The 26,655-nt window shown below is 42.2% G+C and overlaps 2 protein-coding genes across 2 annotated transcripts in view; one reads left to right on the forward strand and one right to left on the reverse strand.

The window, feature by feature from the left end:
* LOC308577826 (uncharacterized protein) overlaps window positions 1–24,166 on the forward strand; it is a gene marked incomplete at its 5' end in the record, with an annotated part of 115,196 nt that extends 91,030 nt beyond the window's left edge. The window contains 2 exons of the mRNA XM_081178215.1: window positions 18,059–18,308; window positions 22,716–24,166. Coding sequence (XP_081034341.1) covers window positions 18,059–18,127 — 69 coding nt within the window. The 3' untranslated portion in view covers window positions 18,128–18,308; window positions 22,716–24,166. The remainder of the gene's footprint in view (window positions 1–18,058; window positions 18,309–22,715) is intronic.
* Window positions 1–26,655, reverse strand: part of MAPKAPK3 (MAPK activated protein kinase 3) — a 79,447-nt gene that overhangs the window by 27,804 nt on the left and 24,988 nt on the right. The gene's annotated exons all lie outside the window — the stretch shown is intronic.

Here is a 26,655-nt window from a genome sequence, read left to right on the forward strand (position 1 = left end):
TGTAAGCTGTATTAGATAAAGGCTGGTTTAGAAACTAATTAATGTAATAACAGATGTTAGGGGTGATGTAAATTGAGCAGTTAATGTGCATAACAACCGGCCATTGTGCACATTCATCAGGCTCATACAGAATGTGCACGTAATTTGCCCACAAAGTGAGAAAAAGTTGATTTTTATATGGAGCCCCACCACTTCTTCATGCTGCTCAGATGCTCAGCCCAGGGGTATGTTGGAAACTACATAAGATAAAGCGGTAGCCAGAAGCAACCCAGAGGGTGCAGATTTCACATTTTTGAACCAGAGCTAAAAAAACAAGAACATGCTTCTTGCAGACTATGCATACTGACAAACAAAATGCAGTTGAGATATGCACATTCTCCAAAGCTTACTGGGGGTTATGCACACTGGCCAGAGAGTTTACAACACGCAGTTGAGATATATACATTCATAGAATCATAGAATCATAGAGTTGGAAGAGACCACAAGGGCCATCGAGTCCAACCCCCTGCCAAGCAGGAAACACCATCAGAGCACTCCTGACATATGGTTGTCAAGCCTCTGCTTAAAGACCTCCAAAGTAGGAGACTCCACCACACTCCTTGGCAGCAAATTCCACTGTCGAACAGCTCTTACTGTCAGGAAGTTCTTCCGAATGTTTAGGTGGAATCCTCTTTCTTGTAGTTTGAATCCATTGCTCCGTGTCCGCTTCTCTTGAGCAGCAGAAAACAACCTTTCTCCCTCCTCTATGTGACATCCTTTTATATATTTGAACATGGCTATCATATCACCCCTTAACCTCCTCTTCTCCAGGCTAAACATGCCCAGCTCCCTTAGCCGTTCCTCATAAGGCATCGTTTCCAGGCCTTTGACCATTTTGGTTGCCCTCCTCTGGACACGTTCCAGTTTGTCAGTGTCCTTCTTGAACTGTGGTGCCCAGAACTGGACACAGTACTCCAGGTGAGGTCTGACCAGAGCAGAATACAGTGCCACTGTTACTTCCCTTGATCTAGATGCTATACTCCTATTGATGCAGCCCAGAATTGCATTGGCTTTTTTAGCTGCAGCGTCACACTGTTGGCTCATGTCAAGTTTGTGGTCAACCAAGACTCCTAGATCCTTTTCACATGTACTGCTCTCAAGCCAGTTGTCCCCCATCTTGTATTTGTGCCTCTCATTTTTTTTGCCCAAGTGCAATACTTTACATTTCTCCCTGTTAAAATTCATCTTGTTTGTTTTGGCCCAGTTCTCTAATCTGTCAAGGTCGTTTTGAAGTGTGATCCTGTCCTCTGGGGTGTTAGCCACCCCTCCCAGTTTGGTGTCATCTGCAAATTTGATCAGGATGCCCTTGAGTCCATCATCCAAGTTGTTGATAAAGATGTTGAATAAGACCGGGCCCAAGACAGAACCCTGTGGCACCCCACTAGTCACTCTTCTCCAGGATGAACAGGAACCATTGATGAGCACTCTTTGGGATCGGTCAGTCAGCCAGTTACAAATCCACTGAGTGGTAGCATAGTCAAGACAGCATTTTACCAGTTTCTTTACAAGAATATCATGGGGCACCTTGTCAAATGCCTTGCTGAAATCAAGGTAGGCTACATCCACTGCATTCCCTTCATCTACCAGGCTTGTAATTCTGTCAAAAAACGAGATCAGGTTAGTCTGACATGACTTATTTTTCAGAAATCCATGCTGACTATTGGTGATCACAGCATTCCTTTCTAGGTGCGCACAGACTGTTTGCTTAATGATCTGCTCCAGAATCTTCCCTGGTATTGATGTCAGACTGACTGGGCGGTAATTATTTGGGTCCTCTCTTTTCCCCTTTTTGAAAATAGGGACAACATTTGCCCTCCTCCAGTCTGCCGGGACTTCGCCTGTTCTCCAGGAATTCTCAAAGATGACTGCCAGTGGTTCTGAGATCACATCTGCCAGTTCTTTTAATACTCTTGGATGCAGTTCATCTGGCCCTGGAGACTTGAATACATCTAAACTGGCCAAGTATTCTTGTACTATCTCCTTAGTTATTCTGGGCTGTGTTTCCTTTGCTGAATCATTTGCTCCAAATTCTTCAGGTCGGGCATTGTTTTCCTTATCGGAGAAGACTGAGGCAAAGAAGGCATTGAGAAGTTCAGCCCTTTCTGTGTCCCCTGTTTGCATTTCACCATCTTCTCCTCTGAGTGACCCCACTGTTTCTTTGTTCTTCCTTTTGCTACGAACATACCCATAAAAGCCTTTTTTGTTGCTTTTAACCTCTCTAGCAAGCCTGAGTTCATTCTGTGCTTTAGCTTTTCTGACTTTGTGTCTACACGTGCTGGCTATTTGTTTGAATTCCTCTTTGGTGGTTTCCCCCCTTTTCCATTTTTTGTACACATCCTTTTTTAATCTTAACTCAGTTAAAAGTTCTTTAGATAGCCACCCTGGCTTCTTTAGGCACCTTCCATGTTTCCGTCTCATTGGTATTGCCTGATGTTGTGCTTTTAGTATCTCCCTCTTAACAAACTCCCAGCCATCATGAACTCCCTTTCCTTTTAGTATTACTGTCCATGGGATCCCACCCAGCACTTCCCTAAGTTTTATGAAGTCAGCTTTCTTAAAGTCAAGAAATTGAGTCCTAGTATGCTTGGCTGCTCCTTTCCGCTGTATAGTAAACTTCAGAAGAGCATGATCACTCGCGCCTAATGATCCTTCCACTTCTACCCCACTAACCAGATCATCAACATTGGTTAGGACCAGATCTAAAATGGCTGTTCCTCTTGTTGCTTCTCCCACTTTCTGGACAATGAAGTTGTCTGCTAAGTCCTGCTGGAGGTTATGCGCAGTGATTGGAGAATGTTCAAAATCCAATTGATATATGACTATTCCCCAACGCCTGTTGAATATTATGTATATTAGCCAGGAAATTTGTGAAATTCCCTCTTCACTGATATACATGCACATTCTTCATGTGGCCTGGTGAATGTGCACAGTGGCTGGTTAATGCACATTAACAACTCAGTTAACATTACCTCTACTTCACACATATATCAAAATCCCACTCCTCCCTCTTGCTTACCTCCCTTTACCAGAAGGGAAATTTTGAGGGCATTTCCTTCAATGGCAAAGTATCGAAGTAGCATGCTAAGCATCCATGTAACAACTCACCCACTCTAAAACAGCCAAGAATGAAACCAGGGGTTGCCTAGAAACCACAATGTACTACCTACAAGGAGCAGCTAGCATTGACTCCAAACCAGCCAGGAGTGTGCTGCTGCAGTCTTTGTACACACGCATTTGATCTAATAAGGAGATCAAGAGACACGCCTTCATCCTGCTATCTGTTCTGCACTGTCACAAGTAGCTAGTGTGGGTCTACAAGATTAATGAAGTTTGGGTCTTGATCTTTCATCTTCCCACTGTTCCCACAAACAAAGCTTTAAATACAGTGGTGCCCCGCAAGACGAATGCCTCGCAAGACGAAAAACTTGCTAGACGAAAGGGTTTTGTGGTGTTTGAGCTGCTTCGCAAGACGAATTTCCCGATGGGCTTGCTTCGCAAGACGAAAATCTCTTGCGTTTTTTGCAAGTTTGTTTCCTTTTTCTTAACACCATTAATATAGTTGCGACTTGACTTAGAGGAGCAACTCATAGAACACGGTGTGGTAGACTTTTTTGAGGTTTTTGGTGATTTTTGAAGCTTTTCCAAAACTTTCCGACACCGTGCTTCGCAAGACGAAAAATTTGCTAGACGAAAAAACTCGCGGAACGAATTAATTTCGTCTTGTGAGGCACCACTGTACCACCTATTTTGATACACATGCTGATTTTTCTGTTGTGCCCTTTAAACTCCAAGCTACCTCTGCAAAGCTGCAATTCCTTTGATGGCACAACCAATACACACTTGATGACAAAAACAAACTGTGTGCCACTGAAGAACAAAGAATACTTGGGATAAGCTGAACCAGTGGAGGAACTATAGCACCACCAACATGCTTTTTGACATGTTCCCATCAATAACTAAGCTGCATTATATTTTGCTTACTCTAGAAGGGCTTGTTCTGAACTGAGATTTGGTGACTTCAGCTGCACAAAAATTTAAGGAAAGAAGAAGAGCCTGTCAATTTATTCTCAAAGTGCTGCAATTCCCAACAGGGGATCCTGTTTAGTATTTCTGCTTGCTTTGAACATTATAAATCTTTTGACCTTGAAAATAGGATCATCTGCTGAGAAGCTCAGGTATCAGATATATGATATTTCAATCATTCTGTTCTCAGGACTATTCTCAAATGGGAGAGCAGAACAACATGCACAGTTACTGTATGTGAAAGATCTCATTTGCCTTGTACCTTCTTCCTGCAGATATGGAAACATTCAGGGGCAGGATAGAGATTTAGGGGAACACATCAACATGGATTGGGAAGAAATCTACGGATGTCAGATACTTTGTGCACATTTTCCCCTTCTAAAAAAACTTCTGATGATGGTTAATACACTCCTACATAGATGAGTAATCAGTTATAACATTTCAAAAGAAACTGCAAGTAATGGTCCAGATCTAAACACATTTACCTGCAAGCGAATCTCACAGAGTTCAGATGGACTTCCTGTGCTTAGGGCCACAACCTTAAAAAATAATCATTAGCAATGCTGATGCATAAGGGAGGGGGGAATAATTCTAGTAGTGAAATTCATTAACTAATCACACTACATAAAGCAGATCAGGACAGACATGCAAGCTTTCAGGATTAAAGGATCACATCTTCAGGCAGGAAGTCAACTACGAGGTAATAAAGAAAAAGAAGAGAGTTCACATTATCCAAGTTCCCACCCAAACCAGGATGCTTAAAAGTCAACAATTATGAATAAGGTAGGCCTGGATGAAAGTTAAAATGCTTTTGCTCCCAGGTTCCCAAATGATTTTTAATGAGGGGATATTTGGACCTCATAATTTTTGCTGTGTGCTAATGGAAAAGGAGCTCATGCTCTGTTCCTGTTGTGGAGACATCCTTTGTAGTAAAGCAATCATCTTAATCTGCAAAGAAATCAAAAGGGCTAAGAAGGGATTTAGCAAGGTTAGTAATGAAGCATTCCAGCTCCCCTTGCCCCTAAACCGCGTGCCCTGTACTTTTGGGAAAGAGGGCTCTGCCTCCCAGGATGATGGTGACAACAACACCTTTAATAAACACTGTCTTTAGTTCACAGGAAGAGGGAGATTAAAACTAAATTCAAGGTGTTTCCTGACAGGCAACAGCAACATTAAGATGTATGCTCTCATAACATCCTAAAGATGTTTATCACCTCTGTGCATAATTTGGAAAGCCTTCCCACTTACTATATTGTGTGGATACTTCCTTCGACCTCTAATAGGGTTAATCTCCTTAAAATACAAAAAGCAATTTTGCTATCTCGAGCTAGCAATTGGGTTCCCAGAGTCAGAATCTCCTTTCTTGTAACTTAAAGCCATTTGTTCAAGTTCTACCCTTCAGAGCAGCAGAAAACCAGCTTGTTCTCTCTTCCATGTGACAGCCCTTGAGATATTGGAAGATGACTATCATATATCCTCTCAGTCTCCCCTTTTCCAGGCTAAACATACCCAACTACCTCAACCATTCCAGACCCTTGATCATCTTGGGTCATCTTGGTCATCTACACACGTTCCAGCTTGTCAGCATCCTTCTTAAATTGTGGTGTCTAGAATTAGACACAGTATTCCAGGTGTAGTCTGACCCAGACAGAATAGAGCAATATTATTACTTCCCTTGATCTGGGCACTTCTGTTGAGGCAGCCTAGAATAGCATTACCTTTTTTTTTTTTTTTTTTTTTTGCTGCTGCATCACTCTGTAGACTCATGTTAAGCTTGTGGTCTGCTAAGACCCATAGATCCTTTTCACATGTAATGCCAGTAAGCCACTTAGTTGTGCCAATTTTCAATGAGTTTACTCTGAGTAGATCCAATATTGGATGCAACCCCATTTTAACTGCTGAAACTGTTAACAGAATGATTGATTCAAACTTTGATAAATGAGAATACAATAATAAATTGCAACCAGACCAGCACCCTACTTACATAAATGCAAGCATCAAGGTAAAGCAACTTACATACTCTGACTGGTAGGGACATATAAAACTGACCGAGCAGTTCCTGCCTTCAGTTGCCAGTATGAGAACCTTAATTGTCACTGTGACATGAAAGACTGAAAATCAGGCCTCTATAAATATTCTTGCCAGAGACAGATGCCCTGAGACTCTGGTAAGGAGCTCACAGACACCTTCCCCCAACTCAGGAGAAGTCTCTTACACTGTACTAAGTGTTGGATTTCTGCAGGCTGCAGAGCTCAGCATAAGAGATTGCGCTCTGCATGTGCCAAAGGGCTTGAGAAAAAATGTCAGGGGAAGGGATGTGGGTTGTACTGCATTGAGCTTCGGCGGGAGGAAGCCCAGTATGATGAGAGTATGGAGAGGGAACCAACCATCTGGCTGACTGGTATGTGTGCGGGTGGGTGGGGGAAACCCGCTATGGAGCCCTCTAGTGGGAAGGAGGGAAGGTTCAGCACAGTTGTTACTGAGCACCAGGGCAGAAAGCATCATGCTTGCAACAACAAGCAAAGCTGCAGGCTCCAGTGATATCTGATGATGATTGCAAAAGGCTTTGGCATGTGGAGAGCAAATAAGCTGGTGAGGGATGCCCTCCCATGTTCCTGAGAGACCAGGAGGTCTTGAAAGACGAGGGAATAAGCAGGTGCAGCCTGGATTCCCTTGCAGCTGAGGTTTGATTTTGGGGCTGCTTCCCACTGTGCAGCAGTGAACTAAATTCAGCATTAAAGAATGGAAAACTCATTCTTCGGTCTCAGTTCTTGTGGCACACACAGAGGGCTTTGTAGGAAGGAGAAGGGCTGACCACTGAGTTGAACCAAGATTTGCGATTCCTGATCAAGTAACAGAGGGCTCCGCTCAATGGAGAAGGTCCCTCTGTTGTGGCCCAGAGTTTCTGACATGAGCTTAGTGGCACAGGAGCCACCACAAAGCACCCCCCTCCCATGAAAGTGAGATGGGGTCCTTGAAAGGAAAATAGGAAGTTATGTAATAAATGGCCGGGGGGGGGGGAGGGGGCAGCAGGGAGACTAATCTACTTCCAAGCTGAAGGAGCAGCCTGGAAATGGACACATCAACCCAATGGGCGGCAGCTGTGAAAATAGAGAATCCCATGCTGGAAAACATTAGGACAGGGTCTGAAAATAAAACTGCCAATATCGTCATGCTTTTATACAAAGCTCTACGGTGCTATCACACTTGGAATACTGTTCATCACTGAGTCACTACATCTTATGAAGGAAATTATGGAACTGGAAAGGGTGCAGGAAAGGGAAACCAAAATTATCAGGAAGCTGGAACAACTCTGCTGTGAGGAAAGGTCACAGTGTTTGGGGGCTTCTTAATTTAGGAAGGGGACACGGGTGGCACTGTGGTGTAAACCACTGAGCCTTGGGCTTCCCAATCGGAAGGTTGGCGGTTCGAATCCCCGCGACAGGGTGACCTCCTATTGTTCGGTCCCAGCTCCTGCTAACCCAGCAGTTCAAAAGCACATCAAAGTGCAAGTAGATAAATAGGTACAGCTCCGGTGGGGACGGTAAATGGCATTTCCGTGCGCTGCTCTGGTTTTGCCAGAAGCGGCTTAGTCATGTTGGCCACATGACCCAGAAAAACTGTCTGCGGACAAATGTCAGCTCCCTCGGCCAGTAAAACAAGATGAGCACTGCAACCCCAGAGTCGTTCGCGACTGGACTTAACTGTCAGGGGTCCTTTACCTTTACCTTTTTTAATTTAGGAAAGATGCAAGTAAGCAGGGGCGTGATCCAGTGTCATAAAATGACACATGGTGTGAAGAACATGTACGTTTTTCTCCCTCTCTCATAATATGAGAACCTGGGGTTACCCAGTGAATCTGAATGGTGGGAGCTTCGGAACAGACGAAATCAAGTACCGTATTTTTCACCCTATAAGACGCACTTTCCCCCCTCCAAAAATGAAGGGGAAATGTGTGTGCGTCTTATGGGGCGAATGCAGGCTTTTGCTGAAGCCTGGAGAGCGAGGGGGGTCGGTACGCACGGACTCCTCTCGCTCTCCAGGCTTCAGGAAGCTATCCGCTAGCTGTGGGAGACCCAGCTCTCCCAGGGCTAGCGGAGAGCTTGCCTGCACCCAGAAGCTTGGGGCGCGCTGAGCTCCGCACGCCCCAAGCTTCGGGATTAGCGCAGCGGTCCGCTAGCCCTGGGAGAGCCGCGCGGCTCTCCCACGGCTAGCAGAGACCTTGCCTGCACCCAGAAGCTTGGGGCGCGCTGAGCTCCGCACGCCCCAAGCTTCGGGATTAGCGCAGCGGTCCGCTAGCCCTGGGAGAGCCGCGCGGCTCTCCCACGGCTAGCGGAGACCTTGCCTGCACCCAGAAGCTTGGGGCGCGCTGAGCTCCGCACGCCCCAAGCTTCGGGATTAGCGCAGCGGTCCGCTAGCCCTGGGAGAGCCGCGCGGCTCTCCCACGGCTAGCGGAGACCTTGCCGGCACCCAGAAGCTTGGGGCGCGCTGAGCTCCGCACGTCCCAAGCTTCGGGATTAGCGCAGCGCACCTGGGGGGGGGGGGAATAAAAATTTTTTTCCTTTATTTCCCCCCCAAAAAACTAGGTGCGTCTTATGGGCCGGTGCGTCTTATGGGGCAAAAAATACGGTACTTCTTCACACATTGCATGGTTAAAATTATGGAATTCATATCCATAAAATGCAGCAATGGTCAACAACTCAAGACAGCTTCAAAAGGACAAATTCATGGAGAAAAAGACAAACAATAGCTACTAGTCAAGATGGCTACGTGCTACCTCAGCCTTCTGCTACCTAGTGCCCTCCAAATAGTTTGGACTACAATTTCCCCTATTTCCATCTAGTATGGTCAATGCTCAGGGATGATGGGAGTTGTAGTCTAAAACATCTGGAGGGCACCTAGTTGGGGGATGTTTCTGAATACCAGTTGCTGGGGGGGGGGGAGCAGCAGGGGATGACTATTGCTCTTAAGTGCTGTTTGCTGGCTTCCTCCCAGATCATACTAGGAGAAGCAACATGGCAAACCAATTAGGTTTTTCAGTCTAATCTAGCAGGGCTCTTATGTGCTAACGACAGAGAGCCATTTCAGAGGCTGGAGATGGGTAAGACAATACTGACTAAAGTAGAAATACAAGTTCAGCAGGGGAGTTTCCAACAAACTGCAAAGGGAAAACACAGGAGTAAGGAAAAGCCATCAGTGAGAAGAATTCAGTAGGTTAGAAAAATACACGGGCACTGTGCTGACACAGTAGTTAAGAAAGCTGTACAAAACATATTAGATGTATATAAAGCACCATTTTCAAAACCCATTTATTTCCCCCTAATCTCTAGGCAAGATGTAAACGTTCTTGGACCCCATCTTAGATTCATAAGGGAGATTCTAGGGAGACAGAATGAGTCGAAATTCTTCAGCTTTCGTAACAGAGGAGTTATGCTACATTTTTGTAAATAATATTTTGCATGCCTTTGGGGCTAGCTGCAAAATCTATTTCCTTCTCAACTATTTGGGTATGAGGCCAGATATTAATGAGAAAACTACTGGCAATATATTCCTGCTACTGCATCTTCTGTAACTTCAGAATGGGGTTGGGGTTGGTCTGCTTTTTCCAATTCTTGTGCATATGATCTACCCTCTCCTGTATCAGAGCTTCACTAGGTTTCTGGTCTAAGTGTGTGGGCAGGATTTGTTTACCATGCTTCTGAACAGACTTATTAAAATGAAAGGAATGCTTTCACAAGAGATGCTTTATGAGACGCTCACACAACACCGGAAATGCACAATCAAGCAATAAACAAACAAGATGAAAACAAAAGCCATGAACTAGGCAAGGGAGAGCATAAGGACATGATAGGCTCTGCCTACGCATATGAAAGGCAATGATGGTGGATATTATGCATTATTACTATGTATTATTTTGGAGTATTCTATTCTAGGCACGTCACACACTTTATTTCATCGGCCTAGTTCAGCCTGCTCCTCTGTTTCCATCAGTATTTTAACATGTTAGGACAGAACTATCAGTATCAAGAGAACATATTGCAAATGGATCACACATTATTATTATTTTTTTGTCAGTAATGAGCCACTGTCAAAATCAGGCTGAAACAGGAGAGTTTTTTTTAAATTCACCATTACTGGGGAAAGAGAAAGGTTAACACACCAAAAGTTCACCTTAAAGGCTGAGGAAATGCAGACATGCAGATAACATGCAAAATTAGCACCAACTCAATTAAAGACCAAACTGAAATCAGCTGCAATTTCCACGCAGGTTGGAGCACACCCTTGAAGATGTCCATATGCCCTGTAATACTGCACCTGCTATAGGTAGTCTGTCATCTGTTTCCTAGGTGGTATTATCTGACAGTCTTTCTTCCCCATGGCCACATGCCATTTGGAGTAGACAGTTCAAAACATAAAATTGCTGGTATTACTACTAAAATTGGTGCCTCTCTCAGCTGCTAAAAATACCAAGACTGGGCCAAACTACAATGTACTACAATAACTTCTTATTCATATCCCATAGCTCTTGATGGACCAAATACTGTCGAGATTTCAAAATGAACTATTCTATCACCTCTGACATGTCCTTGGCTGGCTTCCCTCACATTTTTAGCTAACAGAAAGAAGCTGAGAAATGATCTGAGTTCTACTAACTGCAAATGACATTTAGCGTTTACTGTAACTGATAGCACCTGAGAGCAAATAGCAGGAATCATTTAGGACAAGGAGGCTTTCTTTGGACTTTGTGGTTTTCCTTCATTAATTAGACTATAAAACTAAGGGTTTCTAGGTCCCATTGACATTAATGTGACTTAGTAGTGAACAACTTGTGTTAGATTATGACCAGTTAAACAGCATCCTAAAGAGAGTAGAGAAAATATAGATCTGCAACACACTGCATTGATCTCTTCCGCTGTTCAGGAATATATATATATATATATATATATATATATATATATATATATATATATATATATATAAAAGTAATATTTATTAGAGTTTCGAATAATACAGAAAACAAAAAGAAAAAGAAAAAAATAAGAAAAAAATTCATCCTTTACAATCCCATTTTCAATAACTTTTTTCCGCGACTTCCCCTCACCTCCCCTTCTTGTATTCCAAGTCCAAATATTTATCCAACAAGTTCTTATCTCTAATTTCTTAACCTTAATTTCTTATTATATTTATTTATATTAAATTTTTAACCTTAATTCATTATTATATTTAGTTCAATTTATCTCAACTTTTAACTTATGTACCTCAATCATTTATAAAATACTTTTTCTAAGGTCGACCCTATTTCCCTTCCACGAATTCCCCATTCTTATACTAATAGCAACACAGAATTAAACACAGAATAAAGAAGATCAAGCCCCCTTTGGATTTCCAAACCCCACCCTCCCTTCCCCGGTTTCAATCCCCAAACCATAGTCCATTAGTCCATCTATTATCAGCCTGGCAACCTCACGTCCGAGGCTCTTAAATCTCTCTCAGTCCCTTTCTGCCGGCTTCTTTGAAAGTCCCTTGTATTTAACACCCAGTCTCGAAGGGGCACTCTCTCTATAGTATCCATGTTCCTTCCAGCCAGGCCTCCTTGTTTAAAGGTGGAGCTCAAATCCTGTTTCTTAGATCCAAATGTCCCAAAAGCTCCAGCTTCCACCTTGATCAAATTAATAGTCCCTAGATCTTCAGATCCCCACAAAAGAAGATCTTTCCATTCCTCATTTCTAAGTTCAAACCAAGTTTTCCTCTTCCAATCCTTATTTTCTTTTATGTCCATCTTGGCAGGCCTCCGGCTCTCATTTGCCTTCTGTAACATTTCAGCCCCTCCTTTCTGCTCCTCCTGTTCAGCGTATATCTCTTCCTCCTCCTCAGTCTCTAGTTTCTTTTCTTGTCCAGCTGCCTGGGTTTTGTATGTCAAGTCCTTTTCCAACTCAATAGATATATTTGCTGTTGACTTCAAATTTGTAGCACTTGTAGACAAAACATGACCTTGCTCGTACATCTTTCGCAGCTTTCCCATGAGAAAAACAACCTCATCCAAGTCAGCCAGTATTTTCCGACCTATTTCCATTCTTGTAATGTCCCTGAACCCCCTCTAGAGGGATTCTGGTTATTTAGTATTCCTTTCACTTCCAGTCCAAAAGTCAAGTTAATTTGTTTCAGTCCTTCTTTATTTTCAACAACTTGTAACAATATAACCGGCTAAACCAAAGCTTTCTATTTTTTCCGACTTTGACAGCTAATTTGACAGCTGTCAAAATCTTCTGTATCTCCTCAGCAGGCTCCTGTCGCGGATCACTCCCGGTCCCGGGAAGGGTGGCACTTGATCAGAAAATAAGCTCTTATCCTCCAGCACAGTAACTTATACTTTTAAATCCGTGGAATTAATAACTTTTATCCAAAAAGGAAAAAAAAGACTCTTCTCTCGACCTTAGTTGTCAAATCCTTGCTTTAAAATGTTTACAATGGGGGGGAGATGGACTTCCTCTTTGCACCTCCCCCGCTCGTGCAGAATCCACAAAAAAGGGAAAAAAAATTAATCCAGTTTCCAAATTACTCACGGGTTGTTGTTCTTGGTTTTTAGTCCAAATTTTCAAAGGAAGAAGTCAGCGCTCTCCGACGAATGGCATGCGGCTTCGCTCGGCAGGGGAAGCAGTAGACTCACAGCACCGCGCCGCTCCCCGTCCCCCGTTCCGTAGCCTTTAAAAAGGCTCCTTCGCGGGTCGGGAGGGCGCTAACGGTGCCCGCCGAGTCACCAGGTCCACAGGCATCCGCCCCCGTGGTTTTTGAGGGTCCCTGCGTCGCCGGCGCGGCAGAACCCGACCCCTGTCGAGCAGAATCCCTCCGGAGCTCGGAGGGAATCCGCCATTCGGCGATGGCGCCAACCCGGAAGTCCTCCGCTGTTCAGGAATATATAAACACACACACACCCTCTCTTCTACAATCACTGCATGGACCACTTGGAATGTGAACATTTACAAAGAGTGCTGGCATCCCAAACAGGAAAGTGGCATAATGATGCTTCAAAGCTGCTCAGATTTACTGAGATTAGAAATCCCAAGTAAAATATTTCAGAAGCTTTTCCTCTTTTCTCCAGAATGTGGCAACGACAAGCAGGAAAATTGAAACTAGTCCATGAAAACACATTCTCTGAGAATGAAGAGTAGAAATTAAAACGGAAGTAGCTGCCATTAAGAAAGTTGTTTCAAAGCAAGTAGTACAGAGTATCAGAAGCAGATTGTGTGATTACACAAGGAAAAGAAGGTAGACGAATTCAGGGAGAAGAAACCTATCAATGGCTACTAGCCATGATGGCTATGCTCTGTCTCCAAAGTTGGAGGCAGCAGTGCTTCCGAATACCAGTTAATGGAAACCACGGGAGGGGGAAATGCTCTTATGCTCTGTTCTGCTCCCTGGTTTCCCAAAAGCGCCTGGATGGCCACTGTGAGAACAGGGTGCTGGATGCCATTGGCCTGATGATACAGCATGCTATTCTTATGTTCTTATGTCTCCCTAGAACAAGGCATAAATACCTGAGCCTCCTTAAGTGTAACAGCAACAAAACAGGGGGGCTGAGCAGGTAGAGCTCTCCCTTCTGCCAAGGTCTGGAGTAGACAAACAGACGGGAGAGAAAAATGAACAATCCAAGACATGTAGCCTCCTAAGAGGTACAATACAGAAGCATAAGGTAGAGGTAAAGGGGACCCCTGACCATTAGGTCCAGTCGTGGCCGACTCTGGGGTTGTGGCGCTCATCTCGCTTTACTGGCTAAGGGAGCTGGCATACAGCTTCCGGGTCATGTGGCCAGCATGACTAAGCCGCTTCTGGTAAACCAGAGCAGCACACGGAAATGCCATTTACCTTCCCGCTGGAGCGGTACCTATTTATCTACTTGCACTTTGACATGCTTTCAAACTGCTAGGTTGGCAGGAGCAGGGACTGAGCAACGGGAGCTCACCCCGTCGCGGGGATTCCAACCGCCGACCTTCTGATCAGCACGTCCTAGGCTGTGGTTTAACCCACAGCGCCACCCGCGTCCCTTAAGCAAAAGGTACTGCAAGCCAAAATAGAGGGTTGCCTTACGGATAACCTGAAAGATTAACAGAGGAGGTAGAAGCCTTTGATCCCCAGTTCCAGGAAGTTCCCCTAAAGGAGTCCAGACCCACATCTGAAAGGGGGTTGGTGCACAGCAATGATCAAGAACAACATTCTCCTTAAAGGCTTCATTCCTTTGGGGCCCACTATACTTCAAAATTGTACACAAAAAAGAAAACAGCAGAACAGCTTTTCACATAATTCAATTTAAAAATACTGAATGGAGAATTATGTAACCCAAGATTCTTTTAATTTTATTTTAAATTTTCTTCCAGTTACTTTTGACACATCCTATTCCCATCACATATAGGGGGGGTCACTTCTCCCTTTTTGGCATTTCCAGCGTGTGATTGAATAATTTTAATTAATCTTCTGTATCTGGTCCGGAGTGATATATCTTGGAAAATTTTCCCCTTATTCTCATATTTAAGGAGAGCTTGTGTGGCTCTTGCAAAAACTTTCCCCAGATATCTAATTGTATGTCTTCTCTAATACTTTGAACTCGTTTTATCATTTAACCTTTCATTTGTTCTGGCTCTGTATCATACCTATTAAGCAGATGATATATTTCTGTCATCATGTGTTTCATAGTTCTCATAATAAGCTGTTCAAGATCTGTCATATCTCCTACTTGCTGATTTAATCTTAAATATCTGTAATAATAATAGGGGTTGCTCGTGCGTAAGTTGCCGCCACTCCTGGCTAGGTTGCCTGGTTGAACCTTTTCTGTCTGGACAGCCCTTCACTTCGTGGCTGTCTCAGTAGCTAGCAGAATCCGTCAGTGGGCGTTTCTTAAACCTTTTCCAGCATAAAAGCTGTTTGACGCCAAGTCTCCTCCTACTCTCCCTGCGTGGAAGTCTTCTGCGCAGGGAGGGAGTGGGTAGTGGAGGACCCGTGCTCTCCCCGCTGGTCTCCGGCAAGGAGTCTTGGAGCCCCCTCGCTGATTCCCCCATCTGCCCCCCTTTATCCCTGGTGTTACGCTGATTTCCTTTTTTATATATATAAATTTTTTATTGGTTTTACAAGAATTTTTTATAGACACATACAAACAAACAAAGAAACAAACAAACAAACATGTATAATTTCATATCCTTTTTTTCATAAACCTTACTTCGTCGACTTCCCCAAGCCTCCCCTTTCTGCATCCCAATTTCCAAAATTATTTCAGCAAATCCTAACACTTAATTTCATCAGATTTATCCCTTATTCTTTTCTTTTACTTAATCTTTTTCAGCTGTAAACCCCTTTTCCCCCTCAAATCTCGACATTTTAGCACTCATTAATTTTGCAATATTTCTTAAGATACACTTTAAATTTTTTCCAATCTTCTTCCGCCGTCTCTTTCCCCTGATCACGGATTCTGCCAGTCATTTCGGCCAGTCCCATATAGTCTATCACCTTCGTCTGCCATTCTTCCAGAGTGGGTAGATCTTGAGTCTTCCAATGCTTTGCGATGAGTATTCTTGCTGCTGTAGTAGCATACATTAAAAAATTCTATCTTTCTTTGGCACCAACTGGCCGACAATGTCCAAGAGAAAGGCCTCTGGTTTCTTGGGAAAAGTACATTTAAGCACCTTTTTCATTTCATTATATATCATTTCCCAGAAAGCCTTAATCTTCAGGCACGTCCACCAAAGGTGATAGAAAGTACCTTCAGTTTCTTTACATTTCCAACACTTATTATCAGGCAAATGATATATTTTTGCTAGCTTGACTGGGGTCATGTACCACCTGTAAATCATTTTCATAATGTTTTCTCTTAAGGCATGACATGCCGTAAATTTTATACCGGTGGTCCACAACTGCTCCCAGTCAGCAAACATAATATTATGATTTCCTTCCTCCGCTGATGAGCTGCCTCTCTCCCTGCTGGGCCCTTCTCCAGCATCACTCGGGAGCCTTGCCTCCGCCTCTGGCTCCGATGTCAGTTCCCTGACAATATCACTGTACACAAGCTTTAATCTGGAAATATGCAAACCAAGGGGGATTTCTTCCCAATAATCAATTCTGTATTGCAGTGCAAGAAATCATGGCACCATGTCAGATCTTCAATCTTGAAAAGATGATTATTACTCTACAGCTGAAGAACAGGAGTTATGTCTCCTTTTATCTTATCCTGCATAGACTCCAAGGGAGAACAATCTGGGCTGTTGGTTTATAAAGCCCTGAACAGCTTGGGACCAGCCAACTTAAAGGACTGCCTTTCTCTATACATTCCTATCCATTCTTGGAGATCTGATGGAGATGCATTGCTAACTTCCTCTTATGACATCTGTCCAGTGGCCACAAAGAATCGGATGTTTAGCACAACAGCGCATATATCATGGAATTTATGGCCTTTGTATAATAGGCAAGCATCCTCCGTGCTTAGTTTTTATACACCAGCCGAAAACATTTTCATTTCCACAAGCTTATCTTGCCACGCAACCCAGTTTTATGTTCTTCTGATCTTTGCCTTTTTATATTTTCACTTTTGATTTTATAGAGCTTTTTATGCATAGCGTTTTGAGGAGATTTATTTTCTTGATTTAGCTGTATAGAAATTTATGTCTGTATGTATAAATATTGGTCCTATATTCCAGTATATCACAGTATATTCCAGGTGGGGTGACGACCATGTTACTCTTTGCTGCAAAAGCACCTTAAGAGCCTTGTAGAATCTTAAAACTAAAGACATCTCAAAGAATTACTAATTTATTATGGCACAAGCTTTTGTGGACTATAGGAATGAAAGTACAGTGGTACCTCGGTTTAAGAACAGTCAGGTTTAAGAACGATTTGGTTTACAAACTCTGCAAAACTGGAAATAGTGTCTTGGTTTAAGAACTTTACCTTGGTCTATGAATGGAATCCGAACGGTGGAAGGGCACCGGCGGCGGGAGGCCTCATTAGGGAAAGTGTGCCTCATTTTAAGAACAGTTTTGGTTTAAGAACGGACTTCTAGAACAGATTAAGTTTGTAAACCAAGGTGCCACTGTATGTTCTACAGGAAACAGGGATTAGGAAACTGGCCTGTATCACTCTACTTCAAGGGCAGTCAATGTGGTCCCCTCTAGATGTTGCTGAATTGCCACAGGGATGGCTAACCTCTGGAGGGCCACAAGTCAGCTGCCCCTAGATTACAACTCACATAATCCCTGACAACTGGATACGGTCAGCAACATCTGAAGAGCAACACATTGGTTACCTCTGCTTTTGAGATTAGACTCATCAACTGTCTATCCACCATTCTAAATACAGTAAGCCCACAGTTTTACTTACAAGACCACAACCTTTCATGAGTGGGAGTGGGGGGGGGGCAATAAATAAATGGAGAGCCAGGGAAGCCCACCACTCTCTGCTCTCCATTTATTTATTCCCCCACCCCACCCATGTACCCAGCAGGCTTTTCTCACTTACCAGGCTTTAAGAAGGTAGTGTGGGAGGGTTCTGACAGCATCCCACAGCCCTCGCATGGCCTTCCCAAAGCCCAGGAAGCATGGCACCTTCCTTGCCAGCCTCTGGGAAAGAGGTGTGAGGGCTCCGGGAGCATCCCAAGGGCTGGTAAGGAAGGAGTCTCCTTGTCTATCTGGGCCTTGGAAGGTCACAGGAAGGCACTGGGAATCTCTAACACAGCCATTCCTCTGGGAAATATTTAAGGGACACTCTTATGGATCATTTTAGAGATTGTGATGGCCTGTAGTACCAAGGTATTTCAAGGGAGGATATAAATGTGTTAAATGTCTCAACTTCTCAGCCTGCTGAGAATTGCCCATAAAACAGCAAAGTCAGCAGCAAGGATTCAGGAATCCTCATTATCTATTTTCTCTGAGCACCCACCCACCCTGTTAAGAATTTTAAACCTACTATCTTTGTGACCTTGCTAAGATGTCTGTTTTCCTCCCCCATTCCATTCAAGGTTTTCCCATCTATGTGGAGGAGGGAAAAGACAAAAGCCATTTCCGCTTCTTCCAGGAGTCACAATTGATCCAATTTTCCAAGCATTAGTGGCAAGGCAATCAGCTTCCTTCCTCACGTCTATTGGATTACAGGGGTACTGAAGGACATGCACAACATGTGGGAGGAAAGCATCAAAGCTTTTGTACAGGTGGAACAGTCCTTGTTCTGCATAAGAGAAATCATACTATAACCAAGCATTTCCTTAACAGGTAAGATACTGGAGAACATCTAGTTATGTGAAGGATATGCGTGCACAGGAGAAGCAGATGCTTGCTTAAATATTGACTGAGAAACATCTGATTGAAAGCCGTCACTAAAGTCAATGTTTGAGATCAGTGGATTTTTATTAGAATTCAGATATCTTCAGCCTTCATTTTTTAAAAAAATAAACCCTGAACAATTCTAACCTTAATGGCTAAAGAGAAAAGCTACATTTCTTATATTCCTACTATTCCTAACGAGAATACACACTTTTCACTGTAGTTGTTATTATGTAAAATATACATACAGTTATGAGTTTGAGGGTCTCAGACATACAACCCCACCCTCTAAACAGTACTTTTGCAGAAGATATCCCTAAACTTTAGGCTTCCAAAGCTAGCAGCATTAAATGGAAATGCACCGTTAGCACCCTTATGCTGTTCTCCATTTCAGCTAAAGTCCCAAAACATGGACATGAGCTTATCAGGAAAAAGATAATGGGCTAGCCAACTCCTGATGTGATTCAGCAAATGTATTCTTCCAAGTCTTGGAAAGCAAAGAGAACATAACATATTTGCTTTCATCATTTCTAAGCATTTCCTGCCACCGAAAGGCTGACTCATCAGTTTTTCAAGCATTAGGGGCCATCAGTAAAAGAGCTTTCAGTTACGCCAGGAGGCTGGAATGCTCAACTGATGGAAGACTTATATTTCAGAAAAATGCCAGCACTTTCCATGCTAAAAATGAAATGCCACAGAAGCCAGAGAATCATATAGCCTTTAAGGAGAAAAAGCAACCCGGATGCTGATCATCCCCCGACATCCCACTGAGAATCGAATTGTGCCAATTTGATTCAAATAGTGTTAATTAAATAAAAATGAGAAGTAGCTGCAGGTCTCAGGCTCACGAGCTCAAAACCCATGTGAAATTTAGCACATCACAAAACTGATGCAACAATGCAAGGGTAGCCAACAGACGGCCATCCAGATGTTGTTGGATTACAAAGGTAAAGGTAAAAGGACCCCTGACCATTAGGTCCAGTCGTGGCCGACTCTGGGGTTGCGGTGCTCATCTCGCTTTACTGGCCGAGGGAGCTGGCGTACAGCGTCCGGGTCATGTGGCCAGCATGATTAAGCCACTTCTGGAAAACCAGAGCAGCGCACGGAAACGCCGTTTACCTTCCTGCCGGAGTGGTACCTATTTATCTACTTGCACTTTGACGTGCTTTCAAACTGCTAGGTTGCCAGTTGTTGGATTACAACTGGCTGTTAGTTATCTACCTGGCTAGGTTCAAGGCACTGGTTTTGGTGGATAAAGCCCTATACAGCTTGGGACTAGAATATCTGAAACATCACCCCTCATATACCCAATCAATCACTGTGCTCTGCAGGTGAGGACCTCCTGCAGTTACCATCTTATCAGGAAGTCCGTACCCTTTGAAATTCTCTCGCTTTGAATATTAGACAGAGGCCATCTCTGTTATCTTTTGGGTGCTTACCGATGATGAGCTTCCTATTTAAACAAACCCTTTAAGTAGATATCTTCCCCAGTCACAAGTGTCCATAGTAATCAATAAATTGTGAAGTTTCCCACTGGTCGAATCCTGAAAGAGAATTACAGCTGCATGGCTCCTTTTGGGTAAATATGAGTTAACATGGCAATGTTTCATAACATGCTATCTGTATTCTCAGGTCACAGCAACCGCTTTAACAATATGTTTTTGAATCTGCAAACTTCCACAGCTACAGAGTGACATACCATGCCACCTTTCATCATTGTTCAGAACATGATGTGCTACAGAACTGGTAAACACGTTTCCATGTTAACTTGTGCTTATACAAAGGAAGCTTGACCAAGCCATGCAGCTGCAGTTCTCTAGAGGGATTCAGCTGCCATTTCAAGTGACAATAGCGATGGAGAAACGAAGTCCATGACATTATATTCTGTAACTGTGTAGAGAAGCGGTAGCCCATATGGTGCCCTCAAATTGTTGAGGACATCAACTATTACTTACTACTTAGCAACCCACATCCTACCGAAGTCACTGCTGGATTATGCTCATGCTACTGACTACGAGTAAAACAAAAGCTTACCAAAGAGTATGATAGTGTGAAATCAGTACTTGCCAGCACACTGCATAATAAGAGACTAATTCTGAATAGCAGAAGCAAGATATGGCTACGCAGCCTGTGTTCCAGCATTCTACTGTTATCTGTGTGAAAATATTTTTTTAATTCAAGTAAATATCAACAGCTGAATCTAAAAGGGACCAACTATAACCTTAGATGGAGGCAGTTTCTCTTCCAGCTCTGTGGAGGGTACAAGGTTGATATGCCTTCTCTCCAGCCTCTGCCTTTTATTGCCTTTTAAATTAAATTTATACTCCCTGCAGTGACTATGCCCACCTACAGACTTCCATAAATATTAAGAACACACAGTGCCAATGTTAACAGTGCCATCATTATTACCTTTCTACCATCTCATCACTGCCAAACACATCTGGATTCAGGGTGTCTCTGAAACAAGCTTTGCTCTTTTGGAGTGGGGGAGGTACACATGCTATTATAGTTCTTTTTTTTTTTAATTAGATTTTGAACTCCAGTTTACACACTGCCAGGAAACATCTCTATTAACTCAGGAGTTGAAAGGCCAAAGCTATTTTAATTCCAAAATAAGAAAAAAACATAATCAACTCCTCAAAAATATCTTGAAAGAAGTATGTCACAGAATAAAATGCATACTTTAAACCCCAGCTTTTGGTTAAATATTCCTCTGAAGTGGTAGAACTACAGAATTATTTTTCACTCTGCTCATTTCGTGGATTTGTATGGATTTATAGCAATTATTTTACAAACAAACACACACTTTCCTTTTTTGTTTAAAAAAACCAACAAAACTCTGGTCATGCTTTCTGTTCAAAAGGCCACCCCATATCTTTGTTGTCTTACTGTTCTTTATACAAAATGGTTCCCATAATTGATGCTAAAATGTAAGTATAAGCATCCTTGGACTGATTAGCTGCAATGAAAAATTGCATACAAACTCAACTAAGGCAGCAGTAGCATATGAAGCTAATTAAGTTTTTTACCCTGACTTGTCTAACTATACAGTGATTCCTACCACTGAATACATCATTAAAAAAAACAAAAAACAACAACCTTGTTCTAAATTTTATAACAAATGCAAAATGTGGTTTCACCAATGGCTTCACCACAATCCTGTACGCATTTATTCAGAAGTATGTATCATTGAATTGAATGGGACTTCCTCCCTGTTAAACATGTATCACAGCCCGAGTCTATGTATGTTAAAGATGTAAGAGCATAGGAACAGCCCAGTCACCATCTACTAGTCCAGCATCTTCTTCCTGGTGTGGCCAACCAAATGGAGTTAGGAGGGATGGTGGGAGTTGTAGTCCAACAACTCCTGGAGGGCTACAGGTTCCTCATCCCAAATGGTGGAGGTTCTAGGTGGAATTAAAGTTTTTAAAAAATCAAATATAATTTTAAAATGCTGATATAATTAATATTTGCAATACTTATTTTATCTCATGCTGTAATAATGCTACTTATAGTCTTTATTTTCCAAACAGGTTTAAAGTTTAAGTTTATAATAAGCTTAAGAGATATGATGAACTAGATTTCTGTGGGACAATTTTATAAGCATTAACAGGTAAGTATTTTTTATGTTTATGATTATCTATGTCAGTGTTTCTTTAGGAAACAAGAAGTATATGCCCATAGTAGTATATGTATTGTGATCCAAATAACATAAGAAAACCAGCAAGGGAAAAAAAGCTTGCTTCTCATCAAGATCAATTAGACACAAACTGAAAATAATCTGTTTTGATGGCACTGGTGTTTTCAGAAAATCCTGCCCAGAATTACTAACTCTGAATACTAACTGCTGGAAACTGCGGGAAGGGAGAATGCTTGTGTGCTCAGGTCTTGCTTGACGATTTCCCACAGACATTTAGTTGGCCACTGTGACAATAGGAATGCTGGACTAGATGGAGCCATTAGCCCAATCCAGTAGGCTTATGGTATGCATACTTAGGGATAGGCATTGAACTAGAAGTTGTGGCACCCTCTGAAAATGGTGGCCATGTGTCTAGTTTCCCCTCCACCACCATGCCAAACACAAGTAACCTCCTGCCTGCATTTCTCTCCCCCTCATCAATTAAAATGTGTAGTGCAGGTGGAAAAAGGGTACACAGTGACGCCACGGCATGAGGTCAGTTGTACTAAGTTATGCATTTAGTGTATGTTTGGCCCTTATTTCAGAATATGCTCCACTCCAAGTAGGGCTTCCTGCAAAATAGACACACATGGAGTTAAGCTGTTAACTTGCTTCCACTTCAATAAAGGAAGGTTCAGGGTCTAAAATTAGGGCTTTTGTTTTCTTCCTCTATCTAGTATTTGAGATGAAAGAAATCTGAACTCTCCAAAAGGTTGAAGAAAAATAGATTTTGGGAAAACAAGCAAATCAAGACAAGTAGAAAAGGATGGTTCAGATGACTTGAAGCTGCTTCTTCCAAGCAATGATGTGTGGTGCTTACATGCAGTTATAAACATGGGGTGAAATACAATGTGAACTCTAATAACCTATGTTTAAAATACTGGAATGCTGTAGTACACATTTGCTGTAACTATTATGTCAATTTACGTCAGCAGCACCATGTCTTGAGTTGTATTCACTTTCAAAGAATTATACTTTCTAGAACATCACTTTTTATTTTAAAAAGTCCAGTTATCCTACTCCTGTAGGATTGCTGATTCAAGACTTTTTCTACTTTATTAATCATGCATTTAATAAATTAAACAAATTTCTGTATCACCAAAAGCACATGTGCCTTTTTGAAAATGGTGGAATAAAGTCTATGTTAACATACAGCATTTTCTTTTTCAGTTTCCTATCACAGTTTGATGTTAGAGCCAAAACAGTTTAAACAAAGTATGCTTCTTTTCAATCTCCTCCCCATCCCCAGATTTACATTTGTCTGAACTGATGAATCAGCCCAAGCATTGGTTGATTAATCTACTGATCCACTGAAGAGTTCATCCTTAAATCATTACTAAATATGGTTGTTCCACCAAATGTGCTTCAGCTTCTCATAATGTGGAAACAGAGATGGCCGAGGTGCTGACTTCCAGATATACTCCTCTACAACTGTTCTCCCCACGACAAAGGAACAGTCTGACATACAGGGCTGGCAATTCACAAAGACCGGGCACAGCATTGCACCGGAGCGAGCTTCAGGCTTATCTACCCTCTGTGGCCATACCTTAATTCTGGAATGAGAACCAGAGCCTAGGCAGATTTCAATTGGTCCTACTCACATTATATGTGTACACACACAGAGGACTAAATATAATCCTTTTCTTGGCCATAATAACCACTTCGATATTGATTTCAAAATGTTCATTTTCATTTTGGTATGAATCTGTAGCAATACCCTCAGAGCATAATTTCCATTATTTTGCATTTGCCCCAAACAATTTTATTTCTCAGCACTAAAAATATCCCCCTCATTGAATGCATCCCTCATATTTCTATTCTCTCTTCCCCCCCCCGCCCCCACCCCACACGCTTTCAGCATTCTGTACAACAACTGCAGTGAACGCTTATAGATACCAGTCGGTTATCTGTATTGGAACTTGAAATTGTTTCCATGTGTGTGTATTTTTTAAAACTGTTGCTATATATGTAACTGTTCAAATTGCTTTTATATATGCAATGGTGTTACATAAGTTTTAAGATTTTTGCAAAGATGCTTCCTAGGAAGTGTTTCATAAATAAAGAAACCTTTTAAAGAATGTATACTTTTCTCAAATGAATACATGTTGACAACATGTAATTCTAAGGCATAAAGTTGAGTATGAGCAAAAAAAAAAAAGAAAGAGTATTGCTACTAAAATATATAAAAAATAGAATTAAGCTTTAATCTTGTCACATATATAACCATACATACAGCATTAAAATGATATTTCTAAAATGTCTTCATTGTGAACAGAACAACGCAAGGTACTGCCTAAACATCAAGCCCACGTGACCAACAATTAGAAAATGGATGCTGAAGACCAGACGCATTTCAACCCACCCATGGTCTTCCTGGGAGGTCAATAAATCATGAAATTGTCACCAGAAGTAAACAGTATGGCCAATTAATATAGATAGGGTAAGCTAACCAAATCATATCCATAGCATTACTGTGCACATATGGTAAGCCTGGATATGTATAGGTTAATACAAAAAGTGGTATTTTTCTAAGGTATTCTCCAGGTTTCTGGTTCCCAAAAATCAACCATCCCCCTGGAGATGCCATAAGTTTTGAATACGGGTGGTGACCATTTTGCATGCATCAAATTGACACACGACCACCAACATGCAGGTCATTTTGGTTCCAGAAGAGGGTGAAACAGGGGAAGAATGGGATGGGACAGGCTTATGTGCACTCCACTGACATGCATGAATGCCCAGAACGCAACCCTCGTACAGAGAGTTGTCTGTACTTGAAATGTCCTAATTAAAACACGCCACACTGAGTTTCTTAGGGGATGTGAAGAACAAGAGTTGCACATTTGCTTATAAGCCTTTAATCAATAAAATCAGTTTATAATACTGAACTTTTTTCCCCATTGGTGACAAGTCAGTTATGCTTCTCAGATATTCAACACAAAATGTTTTTAATAGTAATGGGCATGTAGCTTCAGGAGCATCTGTCAAATTCTGAAGCATAGCTGTCTTTCAAGCTACTCCAAATCTTTTCCTTGCTCATCCCACTCCTTTCACACTCAGTAAGCCACTGAGCACCTTAGCAACACAAGAAGAAGATAATACAGCATTGAGACTGGAGGAAATTTCCACACCATATCAATCCATCATAATTGCAGCAGTTTCTAAATGAATTGACCTTCTCATCAATCCTTTTCTATCTATCTGTCTTTTCTCAGGCTGCTTTTGGAAATCCTGTGGGATGACATTTTGTCACTTTCCAAATTTAGCAAGCCTCCACTGAAACCCAACCCAGTTAATCCTTCGGCAAGCTTACCTGGTACAATAAATTTCAGAAGTACAGGCAGCTAACAGTTTTTGTCCCTTTGTGCTTCACTAATTATTTGTGTACTGTAAATAATTGGAGGGCTCTGACAGAATGTAAGGCGCCTGTCTGAAGTGATTAACCAATACGCAGATAAATCCAACTTCAGAAGCGGCTGCCTTTCTAGAATCTGAAGCTCTTACAGCTGTTTATATTACTATGAAAAACTAAAGGGGATTAATTTAATTGTGTGTACATCTGACAATGTTTTATGCATCCGAAACAAATGATATAAAAAAGAGCAAACTGTTTCTCACAAGTTTAGAACTAGGATTGTTAAGGGGGGGGAACATAGCAGGAACTGTATGCAAGTAGCTTCTTCTAAAAGCTCAGATCAATTGCACAAAGTGCTCCAATATCAAGATTTTCAATTAACAAGAGCAATTAGTACTATGTTGTGCCTGTCTTCAGAACAGATACTGGAACAGAAATGCCCCAATACAGTCATACCTCGGGTTGAAGTAGCTTCAAGTTAAGTATTTTTGGGTTGTGCTCCACGGCGACCCGTGTTACTTCCGGGTTTCGCCCCTCGCCCTTGGATGCTCAAAATGATGTCACGCGCATGTGCGGAAGCGGCGAAACACGACCCGCGCACTTGCATGTTATATTTACTTCAGGATGCAAACGGGGCTCCAGAATGGATCCCGTTCATATCCAGAGGTACCACTGTGCTGGTAAGTCTTACATGGGAGAATCTTTGCTAAAAGGGACAAAGAATCACACAATTGTAGAGTTGAAAGGGACTTGTTACCTCTTACAGATAATCCATTAGATCAAGGGTCCAGTACCATGCACATGGACACTGATGCCTAGACAACACTGCTGGAAACCTGAATACAAGTCTTGTTGCTACAATGTGGTGACCTTGAGAGAGCCTAAATCTCCAAATCTGTAAGAAGAGAGCAACAGTAATTTTTCTCCCAAGGCTGAGTCAGCACATTCATGTTTGTACAGCTCTTGGAAATGAAAGCAAATACATTATGTACTACAGTACTCTATCCTACAACTGGAAAAGGCTTTCAACCAAAATATGAAATTATCTATCATCATGAATTTCTAGATTTAAAGTGTATTTGAAAGGCATTATCCCAGTCTTTCTGAAGAGCTCAGGAAGAAAAGGTGATTCCATAAATCTGGGTCATACTAACCTCAACCCAAACCTGTTTTTAATGAAATTAAACTCTGAACCCATTGCTCTATTTTCTACCAGCAAACAGCTGTCTTCCCTCTTGTTTCTGATAGCTTTTTACATACTG

Source organism: Podarcis bocagei (assembly GCF_964188305.1).
Source record: "Podarcis bocagei genome assembly, chromosome: 2".
Classification (NCBI taxonomy): Eukaryota; Metazoa; Chordata; class Lepidosauria; order Squamata; family Lacertidae; genus Podarcis; species Podarcis bocagei.